Source organism: Plodia interpunctella, chromosome 2 (genome assembly GCF_027563975.2).
Source record: "Plodia interpunctella isolate USDA-ARS_2022_Savannah chromosome 2, ilPloInte3.2, whole genome shotgun sequence".
NCBI lineage: Eukaryota > Metazoa > Arthropoda > Insecta > Lepidoptera > Pyralidae > Plodia > Plodia interpunctella.
In genome coordinates, this window is record NC_071295.1 from 1212590 (window position 1) to 1235944 (window position 23355).

Consider the following 23355-nt stretch of genomic DNA (forward strand, 5'->3'; position numbering starts at 1 on the left):
AACTCAATCTGTGTGATTTGTCCCCATATATTTATATATATAAGAAACTGTTGAAGGACGACCTCCCAACATGTCTTAAAAACGACTTATCGACAAACCTACGGCGCTCAAACTTGGTCCCTGACCAAAAAACAAAAACAAAAGCCGCAGCTCTGCCAAAGAGCCATGGAGCATAGCATGTAGGTATAAAGACGACGGATCGCGTCAGAAATACCACCTTACGCTCCATCACGCAAATAATTGACGTCGGTAGAAAGTCTGCCAGAAAGATGGGCCAGAACAGTGACTACCTGGGTCCCGACTGATGGGAACAGATCGCAAGGCAAGCGATGGTCTGACGAACGGTCGGCCTTCGATAAGGATTGACAACAACTGGCGAGGAACAGAGTGGTTGGAAACAAAGAGAGGAGGCTTTTGCCCAGCAGTGGGACCTGAGAGCTACATAAAAAAAAAAACTATTTATATATAACACACGCCACAAGTCGTAGCAGTAGTTTTTCTGTCCTAAACCGTTTCAGACACTTATCGTATGATGAAAGACCGACTTCGGCGTACTCAGAGATATAAAGCTTAAGAAGGTTTTGGAGCGCCCGTGTCCAAACAATTATAAAGATATCAATGAATTAAACCCGTCAATTATCTAAAATTCTATTATAATCCTAAGATTGATAGAGGCGATTGTTATCCCGTCAATTATTTATTACGCTACTTGCGGTACAATAAATAATACTTAAATAATAAATACATAAATTTGTTGATTACTAAAGTTTGTTGTTACAGCTAAAAAATTATAAATAAATTTATATTTAAAAATTGGTAAGCCCTTCTGGCATAATAGGGACCAACACTGTTTGAATGAGTTTCTTTCGGCGTTTCTTCTCAACAGTGGTCGTTCCGAAATGCTAGTAGTTTGTAGCTTTGGTAAACATCATTTAATTTAGAATATGACGTGAAAAAGTGCCTGTGAAGGCCTAATTTCTGAATAAATAATTTGATTTTGATTTAAATATACAGCTGTTTCATAATACAAAAAATCATTTTGTTAATTTATACAGAAAACTAAATATGTCATTCAAGTTTAAATGAATGTATGTTACTTACTTGATGTCTTGTGTCAGATTTGGATAATAGTTTTCAAAAATTTTTTTATGCAAATCAGTAGGATGATACATTTCTAGTAGTTTGTAACTTTAAGATATATTGAAAAAGAACCTTGATTTTGACATTGTTGGATAAATATATATATATATATCTGACCAATAATCAGACACGTCAAAGGTTTTTTATTATGCTTTTTAATTTATTTTTGGAAATAATAATGAGATGAACAAATTCTGGAATCCATGGAGACTATGGCCAGCTATTTTTCTCATCAATATCAAATCTTTGTATGGTATTTATTAAATAATATCAGTATAGACGATTGCAATAACTATTAAAATAATAGAAGAACATTTTCATTATTTTCCCAGGGTAAACTCTAGCAAATACAAAATCAACGCATGATATATTTGTGAATAATTATGTCACCAACAGAGCCGAAACGAAATTCACGGATTTTGATTATAGTGGCGCTAATGTAATGGCGGTTTTCGGAGCGTTAATAACGCAAATACTGTTTAATAAATACAGTTTGCACCCATCACTGCTTGTTGCTTGATCTACTCTAATATATTCACTACCTATAATCCACCTATACATTCTGATCTCTGACATTTTTCACGTTATCACCTTCGAAGTGGAGGGGAGGCGATTCCGCCAGCTTATACTCGTGATCGCTCCACGTTTCGGTCATTCCGTGCCCGGCGCTGTAGCGAACGAGTGTCAATATGTGTAATGTATGTTCTCGCGATGTTTCCGACGCGGCGGTCGTCGAAGCCAAACCGCCGCCACCGCCTCCGCGAAAAGCGAATAAACGGTTGGAACGCATGAAGACAAAACATAATATAGTGACAGATCCGACGAACGCTGAGAAACAGAAGGAAGTGGAGTACCAGCCTGATTTACTGGCAGTTTCGACACAGTACACTAAAATAGTTTACGATGTGGTGAAGCAGGGGCTCGCTAGGTTGCATGAGACGAAGTCCTTCGTGTGAGTACTTATTTATTATTAAAATTTTAGGATTCTCCCTACCCTGCTCTCCGGTTGGAAGCGCGGGGCACCCTAACAGACGGAATTTACACACGGAAATTTCTTCGAAGATTCATATCTGTAGAACATATAGGGTATACACATAGGGTTTTTTTAGTAAAAGTTCAAAGATTACCCATAAAATCAAATCATTTATTCAGAAATTAGACCTTCACAGGTACTTTTTCATGTCAATTTTTATATTAGATAGTAATTTCTCACAAGCTATTACTGGCATTACGGAACTACTGGCATTGCATGATTATCAAGCTATTTCAGATTTCTTTTCGGTTTTCATTCATCCCTTAGATACCGTAGGCATAAAATATTCTTGGACACAGGAAGTTACGAAGTTACCAGTTAGAATGAAACGATTTTGCGCACACGTGACGTTTACTTGAGTTACAGCCGTGATAACACCATTGTTTTAGCTTTAGCTTTATTTTCCATCTCTACACTTATTAACATGATCACAAAATGTCATTACATTTTCTAAATTAACTCAATAATGTAACTCATTAATCAGGCGTTGTGTTGCGTAAACTTATTTTTTGCTAAGTTGAAACGCTTTTGTCCATATATATTTTTCTTCTCACGATGTTCTTAGATCATAAGCATGTCAAAGTGTTTTTAACACGTTTTTGGGTTAACAGTTACGTTCCTGTTGGACCTTTATTGATTATTTATTGCCATAAAAAAACACGAAGACAAAAATCATTCGAATCATCAACGTTTACATAATTCTTCCGAGAGGAAATTTCTATCCAACCATGAAGGATGACCGTATCGAATCAAATTATAATTACAAAATTATCAAATGCAAAAAGGTAACACTCTTAATAAATATTCTTCACTAGCTATTGCCTGCAGCTTCACCCGCGGTAGCCTATGTTTGATCCCGGGTCGATAACTATACCTATCCTAAGTTACATTAACATCAGGCGAGCGGGTTAAGTAATGTGCCGTCATTTTTTTTAGTGTGGTTTTGTTTATAAACAAAATGACACTATGAACAGAAAATACTCATTTTTCTCACGGATTTAAGCAAATATTTCATACAGACTACATTTCTTCTCAGCAGTGGTCGTTTCGAAATTCCAGTAGTTTGTAGCTTTTGAGAAATTACTATTTAATATAAAAATTGACGCGAAAAGGTGCCTGTGAAGGTCTAATTTCTGAATAAATGATTTAATTTGATTTGACACAACGGATTCCCAAAATGGTGAGAGACACAGACCCTAAAAAGGTCAGTCTTCACACACAAATCAATGGATTACATCATACAACAGTTACATGTCTCAACAATCAGCCATGCAACCATGTACCACACACACACAAATACCCATATGCACCTGCAATAATACTGCATATTGCACTCAATAAGTATAGCAAAGTAACATAATATATGGATTGAAGGAAGAATGAGCAACTTCACAATAAAATATAGATTTAAAATGGAATTTTCTCCCGGCATCGATATTAACTGAAACCTGCAATTTAGGGAGGTGTATAGGCATTATTTGAGCTTATGTGTAACATCTTTGTCTACGCGCATGCGCTGTGACGACGAGCTCGCGCCTGCGCGATGTTTCTTTTCTTTAAAAAACCAATGCTGTCATGGACGATTCTTAACTGTTGGTATTTTAAATATATTGCTCGTGATTTACCAGCCCTAAATAAATAATCTTTGTCAAATACCGAGTATAATTATTTATAAATATATACTCAGACAAGATCATACAATCTTAAACCTCATCTCTGCTTCCCATCAGGCTAGATTAAGGTCAAACGCATTCACTTCCTTTACTAATATTATAAATGCGAAAGTAAGTTTGTTACCTCTTCACGCTCTATCTACTCAACCAATCTTCATGAAATTTTGCACACATGATGTTTGAAAGCCTTTCATTCCGGAAAAATAACCGCTTATTGGGAGCTCACTCGGGTGAAGCCGCGGGCAGAAGCTAGTTTCTAATAAAAAAGTAGATGTTTGGCTGCAGCTCTGCCCGCGGCGCATTTTGCAAAATCCAACGGGTGTTTTTTTACAAACTTTCACGGCTTTTCTGGTTTCTGGGACTAGGAATTAAACAAAAATAGTTGCTCAAATATTTGAACAATTATATGCAAAGCAAATTTCAGCAAATCGGTTAGCTGTTTAGCTTTGAAAGCGTGACAGACAGAGCAATTTTCATATTTATAATATTAAAATGAAGTGTGGATTTGAACCGCAACATTCTGAAACCATAAACATCAACGCTCTATATTGAAAATGGCCACATAAATTGAATACAACCTCTCTCATTCTAACCTGAGCATTCCCCCGGTGATCTCCACGGCTGTCAAGAGTCGGAGCCCAGGGTCCTTTTCTTCAAATAAAAATGTACAGTAACAAATATAATATCAATAAATCGTTTTAACTGAATGGCTAATAACAGAGTACATGTATTTCAGTTGAAAATCTTTTGTCTTGTTCTATCAATGTAAAATATTGTAAAGGACAGAACATATAACTAAAACTCACATTGCTCCCGCACTATTCTAGCGTGAATTCTCAGTTTTTTTGTAAAATCGTTTTTGGACTTTCAACAATCGACATGTAGTATTAAGTACTACTTACTTAATTATTATAATAATCTATTATTCTTATAATTTACTATCATATCATTATCATAATCGTCTTTAATGTCCCCACTGCTGGGGCACTGGTAATCCTCTCATAAATCTTAATGAAAAAAATCCTTTTGTACATCGAACAGTCATCGGTAATGAGCAAAACTTACACTACATGATTATCAGCTAAAACATTTTAAACTTCGACACTAATCTAAATGAGTCCTCATAAAAATAAAACTAGCAATGCTGCTACGTGACGAATTGACCACATGACCATTTGGCCAAGAGTGAGTCATGTATACTAATAGACAGCTAGATTTACGAGAGCGAGGTCAAAGTCTAATTTTTCATCTTATTCACACAACACAACTTCCTCTCTCTCTCTCTTATCTTCGCGTGTTTAGCTGCATTCGGTACTGTGACACAATGAAGCCCGCATTTGCATACGATTTCAGGTGCACGATTCTCACGCAATCGAAGTTCACTCCATCTTCATTCTCGTTAGTATTCTTCATTCTTCATTTGACGACCTCGGTGGCGCAGTGGTAAAGTTCTTGCCACTGAACCGAGAGGTCCCGGGTTCGATACCCGGTCGGGTCATGATGGAAAACGATCTTTTTCTGATTGGCCCGGGTCTTGGATGTTTATCTATATATGTATTTGTTATAAAATATAGTACCGTTGAGTTAGCATCCCATAACACAAGTTTCGAACTTACTTTGGGGCTAGCTCAATCTGTGTGGTTTGTCCTAATATATTTATTATTTATTTATTTATTTATTTTTTTTCTGAAAGTTCTGCTACTGTTTCTGCAATTACAAAGAATAAAACGTCAAAACGATCGAGCGAACGCACCGATCGATAGAAGTTCTTCGTTGGTAAATTTGCATAAAACAACCGAAAAAAATTGGGGAAAATTGATGAAGTGAAAACTTTCTATGGCTTGAGAATCGGACGCCGGCTGTCTGTCTGACGTCATCCTTCCCTGGGATGCTAAATGTTTGCCTCAAAGCTGCCGTCGTCGACGTTTATGTGTCGTTTCTTAGCTAAAAATGTAACCAAGATATAGGTTATAAGACCCACATTTGTCAATTGACGTCTTTGGAGAAAACGTTGCGGTGAATTTTGTTCTTCACCTGCGCTTTGGAACTCAACAGTTTTATGTACATTTTTGACGTCATTAAGTGATGTAGGTATATCATCTTGGAAGTCGGCCATTTTGAATATTTTTTTGACGTCATTAAGTGACCTAATAATGAAGGATTTAAATTTTTAAACATTTGATAATGCTCAATTTCCTCAGTCCCACAAATTAATTAATTATAAACCGTTTTTAATGAAATGTAAATTATTATTACAACAAAGAATATCTAATGTTTATTGGGGTTGTGATTACTTTTGTATATTACAATACAATCTAGTATGTTGTGTCTCTTAAATCATATATTAAAAATTATACAAAATTCAAATCTTACTTAGTTGCACGTAATAAAATAACAAACAAACGGACAATGCTCTATATTTATTCTACGGTCATTTCTCTCTAAGTCTATAAATAAATACACTTTCTCTACTTGTTTAATTTTGTCTGCGCAAGAGTGTGCCAAAAGTAATAGGATTTGTGAAGCTTACATTGTTATAGCAAATTACATTCAATGAAATGTTTGTACAACATGACGTCAGAATCGGTATTTGTTTCTTATTGTCAAGAAAAAAAATTTAGCGAAGAATTTAGAACCTCCTTTCTTTTGAAGTCGGTTAAAAAGAAAAAAATATATTTTTTAAGCCGTGGCTTGAAGTGGAAGGTAAAATCCGTGGACAGTGGAGACGTCAACAGTTTTTTTAGTCTTCGATAAAATCAGATAAACATTTTCGTAAGTCATTATCAGCTTGTTTTGATACTATTGAATGATTGATTAAAGTGTTTTGAGGACGTCCTCTCACATCTGAGCGTTCTACCGGTTCCATCTTCAGCCATAAAGCGTCGAAGCACTGAATTCTCTACTTCGCATGGTCGCACATATCATTCTTGACGACATCAACCCAATACTGCTTAAGTTTTCACCAGCCTGAGCTGGGCGGAAGCAACGCGTCCATTATACATTGACAAAAGTAATTCCTTACTCATTAAGGATATGTTCTTAAAATTTCACGGTCCTGAAACACAACACATTTCTTTTTAACTGCCCATAAATTGGTTTCAGTCGACGTGCGTTCGGGCACGTAACTTCATCGGAAGATTGTGTTTGTACGACGCGACTCTTGTTATTGTATTTAACAATCACTCCCATTGTGCCGGTGAAAAAAATCGATTTTATTGACACGTCATTAATTAGTAGGCCAATTGAAAGGTGTTGTGAGCGCGCGCGTGCTCTGTGGGAACTGTTTTACTCATTCTATTGTTTTATCAAAAGTCATATGATCTTTCATTGAATACGTGGCTCGGTTGCAGAGATATTTTATTTGTCTGTCTGTTGGATATAGTTTATATTTGAATCCTATTATCCGTGTTAATTGATCAATCTGGTAGACCGCGTCTTGCGCAACTTGTACAACCAGTCTGAAATTATTTTTTAGGATTAATTTAATGTTGTATAGTTAATGTTTATCTACTAGTCTATCTTACTGATTTATCATTGCTAGATCTTATCTAGTCTTTGATAACATGCGCTGTACATGTTATTTACGCCCATATATCAAATTTTATCGAAATCTGCCCCGTAGAATTTGCGTAATTGACACATACTATTCTTAGTATAGGTATTAATATATAGATATGTATTTTATATAAATACGTACTTTGATGTATTTAATTCAATACAGTATGTTTATTTATGTAAATCATTGTTTTTTTTTTTATATTACTCGAAGTCTTGTACTCTTTTATTTTTCTTCACATTACACGTTTACCTTCCACTACCTTTTTGCTTTGTTTCCTTTCAAATACTTGGTTGACTGGAAGAAATCCCTTTCTGGGATAAGTCCGCCATTGTATGCGTAATTCTTTTTATTGCTTTCTTTGTGCAATAAAGAGTTTACAAACAAATGTACTTATTAAATATGTTTTGCTTGCTTCAAACATTCGCATTTCCAACGTTGGGACGACTCGATAGAGATATGAGTGACAATAAAGTTATCGCATTTTACGAGATGACTGATCGATCGAAACTGCACAGTGGTGTCCGAAGTACACGGAACTAGATAAAATATTCCATGAACAGTTCTGACACACTCTAACAATTTTATCATGAACATTGTGACAAAGATGCAGAAAAAACATTTTTATCTCGCGACTATTTTCGTATTTATTTGCGTCATAGCAGAGACCAATTCGCAATGTATTGTTTTCTACTCAAAGTTTTCAATGTATTAAGAAATAGGTAGATATAGACAATACAATTGGTTTTCCATTTGGTTGCCATATGTAATAAAATAAAATTTTTATTTAAGACAATTAAATCCGATTATGAAATTAGTTTTAAAAGCCACATGTACTTCATAAAGAAATCATTCTTAATGTTAAAACAGTTAATAGGCAGAAGCACTTTTAAACTCGATTTTTAAATTAAAACTTATTACCGTAACTGTTCATATATTGTCTAAAGTTTAGTTTACGAATTTGTCCAACTTCATGAAATTAAGGGTGAGTTCCAACATTCCACTTTGACGTTGACTTTAACCTGCGCGGCGCCGACTTTTAGACAAAATGGCGTACTTACGTTGCGTTTTTTTACGCAGTATGACGTTAACGTCAAAGTTGGCTGGTGCAACCTACCCTAAGCGGTTTAATGATGTCATTTTACATGCAAGTATTTTTGGAATAGTGACATCATTTCAAGTAAATGGCGCCACCAGCGACATAAAATTATATCAGATCTTGCGGACACAGTTGGCAACTATTACATTTTATTTTTGGAATTTATGGCTTACCTACTTAAGTGGTCGTTATACCGAAACAAAACACAATTGTTGTTAAATTTATGTATTCCGTAGAGCCAAAAGGACAGGTCATCTATTCACTATATTGTTTTCGCTGCATTTTTAGCTCTAAACCACTTTGTTATTCTGATTTTTATATTAAATATAAATAAAAATATATCAGGACAAATCACACAGATTGAGCTGGCCCCAAAGTAAGTTCGAGACTTGTGTTATGGGATACTGACTCAACGATACTATATTTTATAACAAATACATATATAGATAAACATCCAAGACTCGGGCCAATCAGAAAAAGATCATTTTCCATCATGACCCGACCGGGAATCGAACCCGGGACCTCTCGGTTCAGAGGCAAGCACTTTCCCACTGCGCCACCGAGGTCGTCGTATTATTTCATTTTATTTTATTATTTGTCTAATGTTTAAATCATTGTACCTATGTATGTGGCAACACTAAACGTCAGTGCCATGAAAAGCTGGGACATTACAGTAAAATTCGCGCCAGACGGTAAAATATCCCCAAATATGCTTGTACTCAATTCGACATTGTATTATCAAGATTAGTTTTTTAATACAATTTGACCATTGTTATATGTGGTACATCTTACCAAAGGAGAAAGTTGGACAAAAAAAAATCAGGACAATTTATCAGGACAAATCATACAGATTGAGCTAGCCCCAAAGTAAGTTCGAGACTTGTGTTATGGGATACTGACTCAACGATACTATATTTTATAACAAATACATATATAGATAAACATCCAAGACTCGGGCCAATCAGAAAAAGATCATTTTCCATCATGACCCGACCGGGAATCGAACCCGGGACCTCTCGGTTCAGAGGCAAGCACTTTCCCACTGCGCCACCGAGGTCGTCGTATTATTTCATTTTATTTTATTATTTGTCTAATGTTTAAATCATTGTACCTATATGTGGCAACACTAAACGTCAGTGCCATGAAAAGCTGGGACATTACAGTAAAATTCGCGCCAGACGGTAAAATATCCCCAAATATGCTTGTACTCAATTCGACAGTATATTATCAAAATTAGTTTTTTAATACAATTTGACCATTGTTATATGTGGTACATCTTACCAAAGGAGAAAGTTGGACAAAAAAAAATCAGGACAATATATCAGGACAAATCATACAGATTGAGCTAGCCCCAAAGTAAGTTCTAGACTTGTGTTATGGGATACTAACTCAACGATACTATATTTTATAACAAATACATATATAGATAAACATCCAAGACTCGGGCCAATCAGAAAAAGATCATTTTCCATCATGACCCGACCGGGGATCGAACCCAGGACCTCTCGGTTCAGTGGCAAGAACCTTACCACTGCGCCACCGAGGTCGTCAAAATGATCAATATCAATCAAGATATTGATTTTGTAAATGAAATACACATAATAAAAAGATGTAATTGGAAGCAAACAAACACTGGTATTTTGCTAAACAACGAGAATCAGCAAAACCAATGCGTTAAACTGATTACATGATCGGTCTAACCGCGGTGCTAATAGAACTTATATAGTAACCCAACCTCGGCTTTTTATTTATTTACACAACAATGTGTATACACAATGCAAAATAATAATAATGAACGTAAATCGTTCAATTTCATCTTGTACAGTCAACAGCACATCAAATTACCCTGCATGTACCTCTATGGTGCGGTAATTGCGGCGAGTTTGCAATGAATATGGGTAGGTTGATGTGCTGTTGACTGTACTAGCTTTTTGCCGTGGTTTAACTGAATTTAACTCCCAAAAAAAAATTTGTCAACCAACATAGAATGTCCGCCTTTATTTTCATATTCTGCAGGATTGCTAAACCTTATTTGATTTAAATTCACATTATTCTCTGTCTCTGTTTTATAAAACTAAAGTACAAAGAAAATGCCAGTTTATTAAAAAAATATATATTAAAAATTAAAAAACAAAATACCAGCTAAACTGCTGGTAGACAACCACACTAGTTTTGGCCAATAATATACCTAACATTACGTCACTGTGCGTGCACCAATCTTAAGGCAACGGTGTAACCTGTTGCGGTTAATATATCATGTCTGTGTGCCTGTTGCAGTTTTTATGGCGCCATACATTTTTATCAAGAACCCAGTTGCCACCCGTTTAGTTTTTGTATGACTCATTTTCTCAAGTTATTATTTGTACCTAATTAGTTACCTTTATTACTTTAGAATCTTTTGAGCATTTAATGTCTTTTGTATGTATGTTTTGTGTGTATGGAAATTGTAAAAAATATCTGCTCATAAAAATATTTTCGAGAATTATTTTTGCAATTTCCGTAACACGATTCGTAAATGCATGCAATGATCTAATTTTTGAATAAGTTCTCTTGATTTCGATAATTCCCAGAACTTCATTACTTTATCAAGATTATTCACAATAAAATTTTCGCTTTTTTCGAAGCAATACATAAATAATATTCGGAAATATCCAACATCGCCGCTAGCATTTCTCGCATTCGATTCATATCGATAGGTATAATCGTAAATCGATTCGACCTACTTCCTGCAATCTTAATTGAAGTTTTTTTTTTTTTTCATTTCTACGTACATAACTTTTATTAAGTATTAAGAGATAAAATAAATTTGAACTAAGATTAAAAATTAAAAAATCTTTGAGGATTCCGATCGTATCAAGTTGTTGCCGGGGGCTTGTCAATATTTGAAAGTACTGTTTTATCTTTGAGTAGATAAAACAGTAGTTGTTTAGTTGGGCGTATCTGTGTGACAACTGCACCGTCGCTTAGCCAATGCTAGTAGTTTTCCTCCAATTTCACAAGTGACACATTATAAATGCGAAAGTCTGTCTGTCTTTCTATGAGTTCCGCTTTCACGGCTAAAAACAAAACAACAGCTGGACCGATTTTGATAAAGTTTGGTTGTTAAAGACCCCAAACATATGCTACTTAATTTCCACTTGTAACAATCCTGACAAATCTCACTCGCTCCTTTATACTAATCTACTTTCATACAATGCTGTACAGTTTACGAAATCGTGTACTTGTTGAAATCATTGAATCTGCCTACTGATACAGCATCACATCATTATTCCCTTACGGGGTTTATAGAGCCACTAGGAACCTAAACCTTCCCCTGAAATCACACTAGTTATTAAAAAATCCGCGTCAAAATCCATTCTGTAATTTTAAAGATCTAAGCATACTTATGGACAGACAGCGGGAAGCGACTTTGTTTTATACTATATAGTGAAGAATATAGTTATAGGGTACTAGGGAACTCTTTTCGGAATACCAGTGGTCTGTCTTTTACCGCACTCCAAACTATATATTTGAGAAATTTCAAGGAAATTGGTTCAATAGATAAAGCGTAAAACGCTATATTTCGCGCGGTTTCGCATTATAAGTCTATAACTATCAAACATCTTTATCCTTCAAGAAAGAAAGGTTATTATATAATTATAATCATAAAAAATATTATTCGCATTTTGTTATAATACGGACTGGAGTTGACTAACCGTCACATGTTTAAACTGTTTAAATTAAACAAGCTAAAGCGGTGACATTTTTGTTTTGTTTCTTGTTTAACCGACACACGAATGTAGTCGTTGGCACAGCTAGTATACTTATCGAAGTGCATTCGTATTATTGCAAGATAATATAGTTAAGTCGAGTTTCGCGACCCGTGTTTTTGAGAAAGGGATAAAACGTATTGATAGACAAGAATATGTATAGGTACAAGTTTTCCTGTTTAAATGATAATAACGCATAGAGTTATTATTAATCGACTTTTTAATGCCATTTGAACCGAAATTAAAATCAGTTTTCAATGTTGAAACTGATTGACACTTTTTCAAGGGAAATAATTCGTGGCTGTTTGTGGCAAATTGAAATCACTGCTACGAACCATTCAATAGGCTACGAATACTCGCTACGACTAGTTCTACGAACTATGAAATTGGGGAAAACTTAATCGATCGTGTGTCATTATATTTTATTGGAAATGTTACGAGCGAAATAAAATATTTCTGGAATTAGACGAAACAAATGCTAAATTTTACGCGTTCCAAATTCTTCGTTTTATTGACGGCTAACAGAATGGATACCAATATACGATCCAATAAATCTATATTTGCAAGGTTTATCTTCTTTGAATCTTTGTTTAATAAAAAAACGGAATTCTCCATGACTGAATCCACATAATTCCAATCTTACTAGCATGATATTATATTCGTTATACTACTGAGAAAAAGGCATGGCCAATGGATGTTTAAATACCAGAGGCGACTCGCGTGTTGCTGCGGCCCTGAATGTATTTATGTATTTACTAGATGTTGGCCGGCGCTTCGCTCGCGTGGGAATTTTGAGATAAAATATAGTCTATAGCAACATTGGATAATGTAACTTTCTAATGGTGTATGAATTTTTTAAATCGGTTCGGTAGTTTCGGAGATTACCCGCCACAAACATACTAACTCACAAACGCTTACCTCATAATAATAGTATAGATTTTATTTATTATATTTATTAATCTATCACTATAAGTCGCTCCCCATTGTCACTATTATGCATGCTTAGTTATTTCAAACTACGCAACGGATTTTCATGCGGTTTTTTTTTAAATAAATAATGTGATTCCTGATGGTTTTGTTTTGTTGTATATATTCTATTATGGCTTTACCCGAGCGAATCTGTGACGGGCCGCAAGTTAAAAAAAAATTTTTTTTGTAAAACAAAAACATACCTAATTTAATGTTATAACACTTGAATGCACACAAACGTTAATACAAATATATATTACGTCGCTTTATGACGTCAAGACATGAGACTGCGCGTGAGCAAATAACCTTTCTCTTGTTTTGTATGTCACAGCTTACAAAATTTACGGATAATATTTAATAGGCAGTGCAACAATGCAATGTGTTAATTGTCAATTTCAAATCCAAAGTACAGTTTTTTCACGTCTTTATCTTGTTAAAGACATAAATAGGTAGAACCCTGTGCATTTGCAAGAAAGACGTCAGTTCGGCCGCATATCAATTTACCTGCTTGGTAATATAAAACAAAATCTGCCAAATTTTTTATCTAAATGATACATGACTCAAATCCAAATCGTTTATTCAGAAATTAGACCTTCACATGCACTTGTTCTCGTCAAATTTTATATTTATAATTATTTCTCTCGGTAGTTTGTAGCTTACAAAATACTTATAATAAATTACAGCTATTTAACATGCCATCATCATCACCATAAAAGTTGTACGGTACCTATAGTATTTGCGTTGATCTTGGCTTCGTGCCCACACCAAGTTAGTTCAATCACCGCACCAATACCTACTGAACGACACAGTTTTATCTTGAGCGAGACGCCGCATAGCGTCATTATTTTCACAAATGCGCTTTAAAATTATGAAGGATGTGACAGATAAAACGATTAGGATAATGAGTTTTCAATTATGAAATAACAAACAATTCATTGGAAATTCATCGCCATTTTAAATATTGTAATCGTACTAATATTATAAATGCGAAAGTTTGTGGAGGATGTGGGTATGTTTGTTACTCTTTCACGCAAAATCTACTGGAGCGATTGTTATGTAATTTGGTAAATGGGTAAAACATAATCTTATTACGAAAGCGTGCATCCTACTAAAATTATATGTTTGTTACTCTTTCACGCAAAATCTACTAAACGGATTGTTATAAAATTTTGTACACGGGTAGAATATAACCTGGAATAACACATAGGGTACTTTTTATCCCGAAATTCCCATGGGAGCAAAGCTCCGGGGTGCAGCTAGTTGAAAACACAGATTGAGTTAGCCTCAAAGTAACTTGGAGACTTCGTCTTATGGGATACTAACTCAACGATACCATAAAATTGATTAAAAACTATTATTACCCAATTGTTTTCTTAACTAACTATTTATTGTTGTGTGCCAAGAAATATTACCGTAGTATTTTTAAATGCTTGCTAGTATTAAACATTACGGCAAGGTCTATTATATTTTTAGACTGTAGCTAATCGTTGTGAAGTTTATTTTAAATGTTTGCTATCATGTAATTAAAACACTTCTTTGTTTTTTGGTTTGGTCGTTTGGGTTTAAGCAAATATAAACATCAATTGAACCCTTTGTCCCTTTTTAAAGTCGGTTAGGCAATATTAAATTACAAAGTCCGTAGTCCGCGATAAAATAAACACACAATATTAGTTTTACAAGACATAAAACGTTTTTTTTTATCGCGCCGATAATGGTTTTCGACATGGAAAGTCACCGAACGACACACAAAGCCATTCATCTCATAAAAATATAACTTGACATATATAACTAGCTTTTGCCCACAACTTCGTATGTGAGTAAAAATGCGTTTCCCGTGGGAATTTCAGGAAATCCCTTCTTAGTGCTCACCTACAGTGTCCTAGGAACCTACACACCAAATTTCAGCTTTCCACGCCCAGTAGTTTCGGCTGTGCGTTGTCTGTCAGTCAGTCACTCAGTAACGGAGAGTTTTATAAATATTGATTGTTTCTAGTAATAAATAAATAGCCACAGAATGTGTCCCCGCTGGCTGGCGACGAAAAATAGGCCGCCCCAGATTAAGATAATTAAATCATTTATTCCATAGAACATGGTGTTACAGAGTTGTCAAAAGAGTAAGGTACAGCATAATCTGCCTATTAGACGTAGGAATGTTAATTAAGTTAACACAAAGATGAGAGATTGACAGAGTACAGTCAACAGCACATCAAGGAACACCCTAGCATGAATCTCTATTGCGCTATAATAGCAGCGAGTTTGCTATGAATTTGGCTAAGTTGATATTCAAATTCAAATTCAAATCATTTATTCAGAAATTAGACCTTCACAGGCACTTTTTCTCGTCAATTTTTATATTTATAGTTATTTCTCACAAGCTACAAACTACTGGCATTTCGGAACGACCACTGCTGAGAAGAATTGCCGAAAGAAACTCATTTGAACAGTGTTGGTCCCTATCATGCCAGATCGGCTTACCATTATTGTTTCTTACAATGTTTTTTTTTTCTAATAATATATAAAAGTACATAATGTACATAGTCAAAAGGGAGTGTACATAGTCAGAACAGGTTATGATTGTGATCCGAGTGCTGATTATAATATATAGATAGATGTGAAACACAAGTGCAACAGCACTTCAACTTACTGTACGTATTAACAGATGGTCGAACTACGTATTTAGATGCGACAGATAAAAACTGGAGGAGTTATCCAACTGATAGGGATATGTGGAGAAAAGGCCTTTGCCCAGCATTGGGACACAACAGACTATTAATATTAAAAATAAATAAATAAATAAATAAATAACCACCAATATAGTATCCCCCATACACCACATAAGTCGTCAAATCCATCCAAAACCTTAAAATACATTTCAATATATTAATATTGGGTTGCAGCAGTCATTTTAGTTAACTTTCACCAGAAAAACGCAGTGTGCCATTTTGTCTAAACGTCAGCGGCGTGCAAAGTCAACGTCAAAGTTGAGTGGTGCAACTCACCCTAAGCTTAATTAAGTATACTACTAAGTTGAATGTAAATATAATCCAGCTTAATATGCATATCTCGAAATCCACATACGGCATTAACAACTAAATTGCTAACTTTACTACAAACAAGTGTTTAGTAACTAAACACTAATACATTCGTTAGTTAACACGCAAATTTTATCGTCAATTACTAACCTAAATAGTAATTTTATGCATTGCTTCTAATAGTTGATGGAAAAGTTGAATACTTACGTTTCTAGATTGTAAATAAAAAACTATTGCTACTTTCCAAGGAGACCGGTCGTAAAATTACAGCCGTTCTTTAAAAAAAGGTTATTCTTTACATTGACCACGGGCGTCATAGCCCCGAACGCAACCGCGAACATACAGAGATGAGAAAGAGAGAAAAGTTTTCGTTCCGATTATTGGAACTAAGTATTTGGACCAAGTTCTCAAAGGGTGAATTAATCCTTTGTGTTGAAATATAGAACGCACCCTATTCTGACAATAGATAAACGTCAAGTCGTGTTTTTTTTCCCGCCTTCTGCGTCTCTCTTCCCGCGCTGCTCTGTCTGTAACGTGAATGAATGAATGAATGAAATTTATTTGCTTAAATGTGGTACATGAGGTGAAATACATAAATTTTAGTTCGCACACTTAGCCGTTTCTGGCATGCAAAAAGTAAAATTATTTATATGCATTACATGAGTCAAAGTTATTACTTACAATTACAAAGTCAATTTAAATATGATTTTAATTTTTCAGGATGTAGAACTGATGTCTAAGCGTAACATATGTCAAACAAAAAAAAATATATAAATGTCAATAATCAATACAAACAGCAAAATTAAATTATATTATTTGAATAAATTGAATGACTAATTGTAATTTGGTTCTAGGAATTCATTAATGTTATAAAAACTTTTTTCTATTAGCCAATCCTGGAATTTTCTTTTAAACAATCTTAGAGGTAGTTCTTTAAGTTCATCAGGAACGTTATTGTATATTTTAGCACACATAGCATAACAACCTCTAGAACATATCATAGATCTACTAGCGGGCAACAATAAGCGGTTCGGATATCTGCAGTTATTATTACAATGATCGCCTCGTTTCCTGAACAGGTGCATATTGTTTTTAACAAAGACGCAAGTTTCATAGATATATAGGCCAGAAAGAGTCAGAAGTTTATGTTCTTTAAAGAGTGTTTTGCAACTGGTGAGAGGAGGAACGTTACAAATTGCTCTAACACACTTCTTCTGGATAAGAAAGAGCCTCTGTATATCTACCGAATTACCCCACAACAGAATTCCATATCGTAGATTGGAAGCAACATATCCGTGGTAGGCATGCAGTGCTGTTTTTTGGTCAGTTATCATAGTAAGACGTCTTAAGACATACACAAAACGATTTAATTTTAAGCAAATTTTATCTATGTGCTGTTTCCATGTACAACACTTGTCCATAGTTATCCCGAGAAATACTGCATGATCTACTTCGTCAATTGCTTCATTATTAATAGTCAAAGTTAAAGTTTGTCCTTTACCACCTCTATTATGGAATTGCAGATACTTCGTTTTAGATGTATTAACCTTAAGATTATTAGCTTTCAGCCATTTCGCAATGTCTGATATAGCTTCGTTTATGTCCTTATTATAAGATTCTTTATTAGAGCACGATACTACTAAAGCCACATCATCTGCGAACAGCGAGCATTCATGTTCTGTCACGTTAGGCAGATCGTTAATATAGATTAGAAAGAGTAGTGGCCCTAGTATACTACCCTGCGGCACGCCTTGTTTATTAATGTTGCTGTTTCTATTATCACTAATAAACTAAACTTAATTAATTATCAGTTTTTCTTTACTTTGTTCGATACTGCGTTTTCGAAACTCACTAAGCAACGTACTTTGGCGTAACTACGTGTAAAATGGCCCGGGGGCTAAAATGAAACGAAAGCCCCATTTGAACTTATTATTTTTTTACAATTCCAAATACAAACAGACAAAATAGAAACAGACTGCAAAATTATTGAATTTCGTAAAAAAAAATAAAGTTAATCACACACGAGACACATTATGAACAAATTATTTATGAGTCTAATAGGTCAATTGGCCTCTATATCTAATTGTAGCAGCAACACTAATAGATAAAATTATCGGCCAGTTGAGAAACCAATAATTGGTTATTACATAATTATCAGCTAGCTTCAACATACGATGTATTCCTAGACATCGTTTAATTTTCTGACTGATACAAATCATATTGTTAGGTGATAGGGTAATCTCAGGTAGGGTTGGAGTTGAAATAGGCAAAGGCAGACAGTTGTATAATAGTATAATTAATAAGTAAAATACAGATCCTGTGAACAATAAAAAAAATACATAAACTATAGCACTAAATCACTGTAAAATTTAGAACACTTTTCCGAAACATATTAACACCCTTCAAGGGTCTATAAATAATTTAAAATATTTTATTATTATTACAGCGTACGTGTGGTACGTGCCGATATCGTTATGGTAATAAATGAGTCAAAATGTGATTTCTAAATATCAAGTGGAACAATAATTTAAAATTTTGAATTTAGAATGAAAGAAATAAAAATCATGCCAGCGCGCGCGCGATATGACTAAAGAGGTCATAATGCGTGGCGTTACAATATCATCCAAATTTTGACGTTAATATTATTGTTTTCACAAAAAATTCTTACCGCTTTATATTTTCTACAATAAAGGTTAAATATATAAATAGTGGAGAGTATTTATATACTTGAGCTTTATTGTAGAAAATATAAATTAACACTATATTCATTTATTATAGCTTTTGTCCGCTAAATTAATTTGAGAAAAGAATATCGAAGTAAAATCTCAAAGTAAATCTTACGAACCCAATTTTACCTTTAGCGGACGCCTCCTAGTCGTAATCTACTTTACTGCCAAATTTCATCATTATTCACTTAGTAGTTATCACAATGTAGATTAGCATAATCGTAAATCTCTTAGAAATGCAGCTATATAAAAGAAAGATTCGTCGAAACTGGATTTTACGAAACTGTTAAAAACCTGTTACTCCCTAGGGATTCACTTGAATTATTCATGTTAACTTTGGTTGTAAAAGTCGTATGTCTACTTCGAAAGCGTTTTTTTTTTTTTAATATTTGAACATTCAAATTTACGGTACAAAGTTGTTAAAAAATGACGTGATATTCAAAATATTTACTATAAGTATTATATATTTACTACACAGGTGAATGCATTTTTTTTTAATCAGTGGTGTGGTTCCTCCCTAGAATAGGACCACTCCATATCTCCCGACACGTACGTCGTACGAGGCGTCTAAGGGTTACACAGCTTAGGCAGCTGATAGGCAACAATAACATTCCCAAGGAGAGTCGAAGTCAGGCAGGCGGCCGCTTCTGAAATCACAGCCGAATCTTCAAAATTGAAAGGTTTTTTTCGCTGACCCCGGGCTTCGCGGCTTCACAACGCCGAACGCTAGCGGGAACATGCAGAGATAAGAGAGAGTGGGAACACAAAATCTAATTATCTAGATTATGTAATTAGAGTAATAATTATTCAAAATAATTACATAATCTATACTTATCATTTATTTATTTTAGACTTTGAGTCAACTTTCGCAATCTTGATAATATTTTGATTATTTTCACACAAGTATGTGTAAGTGATATAATTTAATATTACTCATAGTATCCAGCTATCTTATCTCAAATCTCTGGTGAATCAATAAATTAATATAAATAACCATTTACTATAGTTACAATGAATGATTCATGATTGAATTGTTATATACATTGCCTTACATAATACACGTGGTTGGCAACAGTAAAATGTCAATACAAACATATAGTTATTTTTTAAATGTTTCTACTAATTTTGTTTTTATATTTATTTATTTGTTTCTACCATATCCTTTAGCGAAACGTGAATGTTATAATAAAATCAATAAAACTTATAGTAATCAAAATGAAACTAACATAAATTAATTGTAATAATATGATATAAATACTCATAGAATAAATTATAATCCCGTTGATATATTTGAGCTTAGACCTAAAACGATTTTTCTGCAACTGTTCACGAGTTGATCGTGAACAGTTTTTTCAACTGCGTCAACTCGTGAACGGACGTGTTCGTATGCAGACTCAAAGACTTATTTGTATATAACGCAGCTCTCAAATATTATTTATTTCAAGAATGTAAGAACATACAAGATACATTTACTTTATAGTTTTCGTCAATATTAACTCAAAACTTTGCAAATCATATTATTATTGCGGCTTCGTGTGTGTCCGATAAACGCCGACCTGATAATTATCACGTCACACATGTTAATTGAAAGAACACGATCATATATTCCATGTGGAGCTATCACACACACTACTTTCGGCTATGTCTCCCATAACAAGACATCGTCGAGTATTATTTTCTTAATTACTTATTAATGCAAGATTAATTACATAATAAAAAAATGTGTTTGAATTATAAGCCTTATAATTTGTTTTCTAAAGAAATCAATTGAACATTTAAAGAATCCCGTTGCAGATTATCTTTTGGTAACTATACCCATTCATAATTTTAACAACAAGCTATCTATAAATGGACTGTTCTTCCACATTTTTCGTCCCTTTTTGATTTAAACCATCCACCGAGAATATTTTTGTTTTACAAAATGATATCCAGCAGCAGACGTTTCCTATTCCATAATTTCCATTTTTTTCATTTATCCAATCACAACAATTTGACCAAACATTTTCGTGGAGAAAAATATCCTTCATCATCACGAATGAGCACCAGCTTTTATCATGTGTTGTGATAATTTAAGCAATTGATAAAAACATCGTCGACAAAGAAAACCTATAGTTACTTTTAATGTTTTTTTTTTTTGCAAAAAATCTATCAATCAATTCATTTATTTGCATAAAATGTAGGCACAAAAGGTTTAAATCATAATAATATGTCCCTTATACATTTTACCTCTTGCAAAATTACATTAATTGTTACATTAATATTCTAGTTTTATCTTTTCTTCAACATTCTAACTTTTCTTCTCTTTCCGGCTTTGCTTCTCTCATGTTTATAGGATCTTCAAAAGCGGAATGATTTCCATAATTACATGCGCGCGTCACACGTAATTAGTTCCTGTCGAATGTAATAAATCTTCCTAATAAATTTCAATCACGTGACTTTTTCAATTCATTTCGATTTTGTAAAACCAAATGAGAGAGCATATACGCACGCTGGCATAAAAAGGGATAGAAAAGCATGGTATAATATTATTTAAAAAATAAACACTCATTTAATAATAATTGGCAGAGAAGCTGACCGGAATAACACTAATTAAAAGAGTTAACTTTTTATAACTATTCTCTGTAAACAGTAATATTTTCTTCCACAAATACAAATCTAGTAATCATTGTGCAATAATTAAAAAAAAGAAACACTTTAAATTTTATTTTCTTTCAAAAGAGCTAACCAGCATTTCCTTCCACAGAGTATTAACCCGCACATCGCAGCCGTTCCACGTGGCACTCGGCGTCATAGTCCTCATCACGTGGCTGAGCAGACCAGGCTCGGAGACGCAAGTCAGGGGATGGAAGGCATTATATATCGGCGCCCTGGCCACGCATCTCGGAGCACAAATATGGATGACATTTGTTTCTGGTCAGTAACATTCACAAATGTTCCCACGTGTTTCTGGCTTTGATGATAATTCGGCAACACTAAACGGTACTAAGCTCGAATCGTATAGTAGATTGACACAAACACAGAAAGGAATACAACACAAAAACATCTGTTGAATAGGACGTTTTAAAATCATTGATGAATATGTTATCTAAGTTTTAAATTAACAAACGGTATTCTTAACCCACCATAAAAGAAAACAATTTTCCAGGCAGTACAACATTATAAAATTAGCATTAAACTGTACTAGTGCATTGTTTTCCATCACTGACATGACATGACATGACACACCTTGGATATCATATTACAATGCATCTCAGGCGATCATTTCTCGGAATAAGATGCAACCAAAAACTACCAGATAGCAAATTGAGATCTTGTTAAAGATGTTCGTAACCTTAATTATTTTCAAGCGTCATCAATTTATCATATACTTAGCCCTTGTTAATAAGTGACTGCATGAATAAGATGTTTTTGTTAGTCGAAAATTACGCAAGTCACACCAGTGTGACATTAATTTGTTTCAACTCAGTTTAAGCTAAAATTATATTCACTCAAATTGTCACTCATATAATAATACTTTTCTAGAAGTGTATTATTGCAGCCATCCTTATCCATACATATTGTAAAACAAAGTCTTCTGCCGCGTCTGTCTGTCTGTTCGCGAAAATCTCAAAAACTATTGCACGGATTCTTAAGCGGTTTTCACCAATAAATTGTGCGCTTTCGCAGGAAGGTTTGTGTATATAATTTATTATGTTTTTATCTGAGCGAAGCCGGAACAGGTCGCTAGTATTGTATAAAGTGATTACTAGTAATAAAAACATGCAAAGCGTAGCGTCAACAAATCTGGCAAAATATATTCATAAAAGGTTAAAAATAAGCAGTCGATTTTTGTTGTAATCATAAGGAAGTAATAAGATACATTAATGCAACAATAACATACACTTATTGCATTAAATGTATTCGATAAAAAATCGAAATGCATCCCAAATCGATAAACTTAATTTTACGACGAAGACTCGACCATGGCAAGATAAATCATTTGCGAAAATAATTGGAAACTTACCTGTGTTTTGGACCTACCTTTTTCAAATTACCTAACAAGACTTAAATTAAGGGTAAATTATCTTAAAGTTAATTTTGTTTGGGTGGGCTTGAGGAGAAGAGAGGTGGTTTACATACTTATCGTTTCCGTTTTAACCTTACCTTGCACTCGCCATTAAATAAGTAAATATTGAACCGGAAACATCTACAAATATTTATATGCAAATGTGATCTTGACAATAATTATCAAGGCAAAAATATTGGCAAACATATTGGCTATGCTTTTTTTTTCTCATTACAAACAATCAATGCATACAACTAGATAATTCAGCCTGGAACAAGTCTCTCTCTTATCCTCGCCTTATCCGAGTTGCATTCCACAATTTGTATAGATCAC

At 34.1% G+C, this 23355-nt stretch overlaps 1 protein-coding gene across 1 annotated transcript in view; it reads left to right on the forward strand.

Moving 5' to 3' along the window:
* Positions 1-1774: 1774 nt before the first annotated feature.
* The window catches only part of LOC128676651 (uncharacterized protein), a 34448-nt gene continuing 12867 nt past the window's right edge, over positions 1775-23355 (forward strand). Inside the window, exons 1-2 of the mRNA XM_053756907.2 lie at positions 1775-2092; positions 21721-21890. Of these exons, the coding sequence (XP_053612882.1) occupies positions 1830-2092; positions 21721-21890 (433 nt within the window). The 5' untranslated portion in view covers positions 1775-1829. The remainder of the gene's footprint in view (positions 2093-21720; positions 21891-23355) is intronic.